Source organism: Oncorhynchus mykiss, chromosome 9 (genome assembly GCF_057628025.1).
Source record: "Oncorhynchus mykiss isolate SJ-2025 chromosome 9, ASM5762802v1, whole genome shotgun sequence".
NCBI classification, from domain to species: domain Eukaryota; kingdom Metazoa; phylum Chordata; class Actinopteri; order Salmoniformes; family Salmonidae; genus Oncorhynchus; species Oncorhynchus mykiss.
The window spans coordinates 74,684,899-74,691,653 of NC_143030.1; the positions used below are offsets into that span (position 1 = coordinate 74,684,899).

Sequence of the window (6,755 nt, forward strand, 5' to 3'; positions counted from 1 at the left end):
TATTGTCCTCCGACTGCCATATATTCCCTGTGTATAGGAGAGGTAAGGTGACTGATGAAGTTCTACACTGGCATGTCCACACCCTTTAAAGCAGCACACCTCACTACGTATAATATACCTCACTACGTATAATATACCTCACTACGTATAATATACCTCTCTACATATAATATACCTCACTACGTATAATATACCTCTCTACGTATAATATACCTCTCTACGTATAATATACCTCTCTACGTATAATATACCTCACTACGTATAATATACCTCTTTACGTATAATATACCTCTCTACGTATAATATACCTCACTACGTATAATATACCTCACTACGTATAATATACCTCTCTACGTATAATATACCTCTCTACGTATAATATACCTCTCTACGTATAATATACCTCTCTACGTATAATATACCTCACTACATATAATATACCTCACTACGTATAATATACCTCTCTACGTATAATATACCTCTCTACGTATAATATACCTCACTACGTATAATATACCTCTCTACGTATAATATACCTCACTACGTATAATATACCTCTCTACGTATAATATACCTCTCTACGTATAATATACCTCTCTACGTATAATATACCTCTCTACGTATAATATACCTCACTACGTATAATATACCTCACTACGTATAATATACCTCTCTACATATAATATACCTCACTACGTATAATATACCTCTCTACGTATAATATACCTCTCTACGTATAATATACCTCTCTACGTATAATATACCTCACTACGTATAATATATCTCTCTACGTATAATATACCTCACTACGTATAATATACCTCACTACGTATAATATACCTCTCTACGTATAATATACCTCTCTACGTATAATATACCTCTCTACGTATAATATACCTCACTACGTATAATATACCCCTTCACGTGTAATATACCTCACTACGTATAATATACCTCTCTACGTATAATATACCTCTCTACGTATAATATACCTCACTACGTATAATATACCTCACTACGTATAATATACCTCACTACGTATAATATACCCCTTCACGTATAATATACCTCACTACGTATAATATACCTCTCTACGTATAATATACCTCTCTACGTATAATATTCCTCTCTACGTATAATATACCTCACTACGAAAAATATACCTCACTACGTATAATATACCTCTCTACGAAAAATATACCTCACTACGTATAATATACCTCACTACGTATACTATACCTCACTACGTATAATATACCTCACTACGTATAATATACCTCACTACGTATAATATACCCCTTCACGTATAATATACCTCACTACGTATAATATACCTCTCTACGTATAATATACCTCTCTACGTATAATATACCTCACTACGTATAATATACCTCTCTACGTATAATATACCTCTCTACGTATAATATACCTCTCTACGTATAATATAACTCACTACGTATAATATACCTCTCTACGTATAATATACCTCACTACGTATAATATACCTCACTACGTATAATATACCTCTCTACGTATAATATACCTCACTACATATAATATACCTCTCTACGTATAATATACCTCACTACGTATAATATACCTCACTACGTATAACTTCCTTGTACAAAAAATGTTTTGAAAGCGTAAAGTGTCAGTGATCAGGCTGAGGTAGCACATTGTAGTGTTTGTAATTTGTTCAGAGTAAAATGACCTTTTCTTAATTTTTCTCTCTGCTTTTCCCTCTCTCCCTCTCCCAGGGACATCATCAAGAGAATAGACCAGTCTGAGTTTGAGGGATTTGAATACATCAACCCCCTGCTGCTATCCACGGAGGAGTCTGTATGAGGGGGAGGAAACCTCCTTTTCTTCTCCCACCTGTGTCTGTCTACTGCCCCGTCCACCCCCACCGCTCTCTCAGCCAAATCAATGAACAACTCCCTCTGGCGAGGAGGAGTGGGATGGAGGGAGAACAAAGGGAGGACAAGAAATTCTGGGCTTTGCACGAGGGACGAGGCTCGAGGACACAAATGCAAAAAAGGAGCCTTTTTTCTTTAGTCGTGGATCTCCCACAATGGATTGCATTATTTTGTCACCGGGGAAAAACTCTTTGGAGGTGGTCAACACAACAAAATACACAGGAACATTCTCAAAACTCAGTTGTTGATTGTCTTCCTGTTTTTTTGGCTTCGCGGTTTTGATTGTTTCAATTTCTGTGTCAGCAGCACGGCAGAAAGCAACTTAATTCTGTGCCTGCCATTGTAGAACCGATTTTTACATCCCCCCCGGTGGAATATGAAGGTTCTACGACTCAGAACTTGAATTTATGTTGTAGGAAGCTCCGCTGCCTCGAGCAAAACAAGAATGTACAATGATGAAGGAAAAAAATTATGCTAGAAGTTATTCTTGTGTATTCTACTGTAGGTAGCAACTCCAAATCAATGCTGCCTTTCTATTGATTCAAAGTGGTTCGTTTTATTCATGACCATGGACTTTGTTTATTTTCTTTAGCCAGTTTGATTTTCATGAACGAATCCGTTTTTTTTCCCAAATTTTTTTTTAATTTAAGAAGTGCCTCAAAGATCTAATCTACATCATGTTTCTGATTGCACTCAGCGATTGTTTCCAATTCCCTTCAGCTGCCTGGTGGGTTGGTCAGTTCCCTTCAGCTGTCTGGGTGGTTGGTCAGTTCCCTTCAGCTGCCTGGGGGATTGGTCAGTTCCCTTCAGCTGTCTGGGTGGTTGGTCAGTTCCCTTCAGCTGCCTGGTGGGTTGGTCAGTTCCCTTCAGCTGCCTGGGGGGTTGGTCAGTTCCCTTCAGCTGCCTGGGGGATTGGTCAGTTCCCTTCAGCTGCCTGGGGGGTTGGTCAGTTCCCTTCAGCTGCCTGGCTGGGTGGTCAGTTCCCTTCAGCTGCCTGGGTGGTTGGTCAGTTCCCTACAGCTGTCTGGGTGGTTGGTCAGTTCCCTTCAGCTGCCTGGGTGGGTGGTCAGTTCCCTTCAGCTGCCTGGGTGGTTGGTCAGTTCCCTTCAGCTGCCTGGGTGGTTGGTCAGTTCCCTTCAGCTGCCTGGGTGGGTGGTCAGTTCCCTTCAGCTGCCTGGGTGGTTGGTCAGTTCCCTTCAGCTGCCTGGTGGGTTGGTCAGTTCCCTTCAGCTGCCTGGTGGGTTGGTCAGTTCCCTTCAGCTGCCTGGTGGGTTGGTCTGTTCCCTTCAGCTGCCTGGGTGGTTGGTCAGTTCCCTTCAGCTGCCTGGGGGGTTGGTCAGTTCCCTTCAGCTGCCTGGTAGGTTGGTCAGTTCCCTTCAGCTGCCTGGGTGGTTGGTCAGTTCCCTTCAGCTGCCTGGTAGGTTGGTCAGTTCCCTTCAGCTGCCTGGGTGGTTGGTCAGTTCCCTTCAGCTGCCTGGGGGGTTGGTCAGTTCCCTTCAGCTGCCTGGTGGGTTGGTCTGTTGGTGAAGAAAGCCATTGGAACACATCATTCATAAAGACCACAGGTCCTCAATTCTAAAAAGTTTTCATGCACTGATTTGTTTTCGTTAATTGTTCATACACTAAAATGTAGACTATGCCAATGTTTTAAGAGTTAAAGATTTAACAACCTTCAGCTTGATGATCACCTTGAGCTTGATCATCACAACACAAACTATCGTCTGTGGGTGAACAGAATTCTGAACGATAATGAATAGTCCTCCTCTGGGCTACGGTATGTCACTTAGAACATCTTAACAATTCCAAGTTGCCATGGTAAGTTGCCATAGTATGTTGCCGTGGTAAGTTGCCATGGTAAGTTGCCATGGTAAGTTGCCATGGCAAGTTGCCATAGTACGTTGCCATGGTAAGTTGCCATGGTAAGTTGCCATGGTAAGTTGCCATAGTACGTTGTCATGGTAAGTTGCCATGGTAAGTTGCCATGGCAAGTTGCCATGACAAGTTGCCATAGTACGTTGCCATAAACAGCATAAAGATGTAAGTTAGTTGATTGCCGTAGATTGTGAGTGAAGTGCGTTTTAATGGGGAACTCGTTCTAAATTGTGCTGAGAACTGATCGAACGCTCAAATGTTGTTTAACAACTCATTTTATAAATGAGGCCCCATGTCTTATGCCATTCGAATGGTTGCATCTTTAAAATGAACGTTGTGGAGCACAGTAGCCAGGTTCTGATGAAAGCATGGTTATATATGGTTAAATACAGTACAGGGCTACATCACTCCTGAATGATTGAACCTTTTAACTTATTATCTGCATACACTGGTTCACAATGTGACCAACTGTGTTGGATGTCAGTGACTGGCAGGCTGGTGATTTGGACTTTGACTGCACAGCAGAAGGCTACATTGATTATAATAGTTGAGGACATGGTGGTGGGGGAAGACATTGTTAAGGTGCACATGCTGACCTGCACTACAACTGACCTGTAATCAGTGAATAGGGGCGAGATTAATGAAGCTGTGGCATATCCACAGATTAGTCGCATACTCGAGAAAACACACACACACACACACACACACACACACACACACACACACACACACACACACACTGTTCAACAAGCAAGCATTCTCTTCATCTACGTAAGGGGAGATTCCACTTTTTCAAAGCCCTTTTACTTTTCACATCAGTGTCACCATTTAGTTTTATTTATGAACTGTGTTTTATGTTGAACTCAAAAGGAAAACATTCACATGACACTGTCTCGTGAGAGACCAACGGATTAACTGAAGCGGTAGCTCCTGTAATTGTTGCTAACGCTTAAGCAGCGGCCATTTTAAACCAGAAAAAAGAGAAATGAAAGGTTGGAATCTCAATTGTTTTTTCTTTGATTCCTCACATCCTCTATTCTCGTCTCCTCTCGTCTCCTCAAAATGCATTAGAGCAGAAGACCGGCGGTTCCTCCCAACACAATTGAGATTCCCTTAAAGAGTATGTGTAAAAAATGTTACTTAGTACATGATTTTTTGTGTGTTTTAAAACATATTTGCTGGTTGGATGTGCTTAATTCTGCTTTAACGCATCTCTGTAAATATCTGTAATTATTAAAAACAAAAATGTTTTTCCGTGAACTGATCTCGTTTTTGTTCTCTGCAGCCACATGAGGAAAGCATTTGATGCTCAATATTTGTCACTGCAGTTTCTTTGGAAGTAACACTGCGATGTTATGGGAAACCCTTAGATGTCTGGTCGCTAGTTTTAAAGAATCAATACTTTTGAAATGCACATTTATAATTTAATTCATAATTATTGGCAAACTGTTTTCTTGTGTGTTAAATGTTGTAGCCCATAGAAAATTGTTCAACCATTTCTATCTCAAGATTTTGTTTGGGAAATGTATACTAAATGAAAACGGCTTCCTGATACTGAGTTGCACCACCCTCCTGCCCTCAGAACAGCTTCAGTTTGGTGAGGCATGGACTCTACAAGGCGTCGAATGCGTTCCACAGGGTTGCTGGCTCATGTTGACTCCAATGCTTCCCACAGTTGTGTCAAGTTGGCTGGATGTCCTTTGGGTGGTGGACCATTCTTTATACACATGAGAAACTGTTGAGAGTGAAAAACCCAGCAGTGTTGCAGTTCTTGACACAAACCGGTGCGCCTGGCACCTACTACCCTGTTCAAAGACACTAAAATATTTTGTCTTGCCCATTCACCCTCTGAATGGCACACATACACAATCCATGCCCATCCATTGTCTCATGGCTTAAAAAATATTTTTTTTTTACCTGACTCCTCCCCTTCATCTACACTGATTGAAGTGACATCAATAAGGGATCATAGCTTTCACCTGGATTCACCTGGTCAGTCTGGTATGGAAAGAGCAGTTGTTCTCAGTGTATGTTTCATACCATGTATTTTAAAGCCAGGCACCACAGCACATCTACCATTTCAGTTTTGAGAATTGTTGGTATTTTGGTCCATTACATTTTTGTATTTTCAAAAAGTAAACACATATTTTTTTGATAAATGTATATTTTCTTTAGTTTATCATATTACCATCATAAACATTTTTATGAATTTGAATTGCTTTAAAATGGACAAACATCAATAATTTAAAAGCTAATTTCATAGTGAATGTTAGAAACTGGACTATATTTAGAAACTTACTTTGAAGAGCTGATGATTGGGTCTAAATAGTGTACTTGTCTTTAACTGACATTTTTTCGATAGTCAGACTCTTCCCACACGCCAACTAATTTGTCTCAGCTTCAGAAGCGCGTTGTGTGTTTATCCTTTAGATATATTCTCCAGCCCAGAGGGAATTGTTGATATGTTGTAAAGCTTTTATTCTAGATAACATTTTCTTTGGAAAAAAATGCATTTTACATCTTTAGTATTTTACAAACAGAAGTAGTTCTACAAAGTAGAAAACAGTATTTATCCACAGTCTGCTCTGGGCAAGTCCGGGTCCTGGAGTGTCTTAACAAAACAGTATTTATCCACAGTCTGCTCTGAGTGTCTTAACAACACAGTATTTATCCACAGTCTGCTCTGAGTGTCTTAACAACACAGTATTTATCCACAGTCTGCTCTGAGTGTCTTAACAACACAGTATTTATCCACAGTCTGCTCTGAGTGTCTTAACAAAACAGTATTTATCCACAGTCTGCTCTGAGTGTCTTAACAAAACAGTATTTATCCACAGTCTGCTCTGAGTGTCTTAACAACACAGTATTTATCCACAGTCTGCTCTGAGTGTCTTAACAAAACAGTATTTATCCACAGTCTGCTCTGAGTGTCTTAACAACACAGTATTTATCCACAGTCTGCTCTGG

At 40.3% G+C, this 6,755-nt stretch overlaps 1 protein-coding gene across 5 annotated transcripts in view; it reads left to right on the forward strand.

Annotated features, from left to right (window-relative positions):
- Positions 1–5,048, forward strand: part of LOC110531259 (protein kinase C zeta type) — a 158,084-nt gene extending 153,036 nt beyond the window's left edge. For all 5 annotated transcript variants that reach the window (XM_036988861.2, XM_090185395.1, XM_036988859.2 and 2 more), the window contains exon 15: positions 1,758–5,048. In XM_036988861.2, the coding sequence (XP_036844756.2) occupies positions 1,758–1,845 (88 nt within the window). In that variant the 3' untranslated portion in view covers positions 1,846–5,048. The remainder of the gene's footprint in view (positions 1–1,757) is intronic.
- The last annotated feature ends 1,707 nt before the right edge of the window (positions 5,049–6,755 follow it).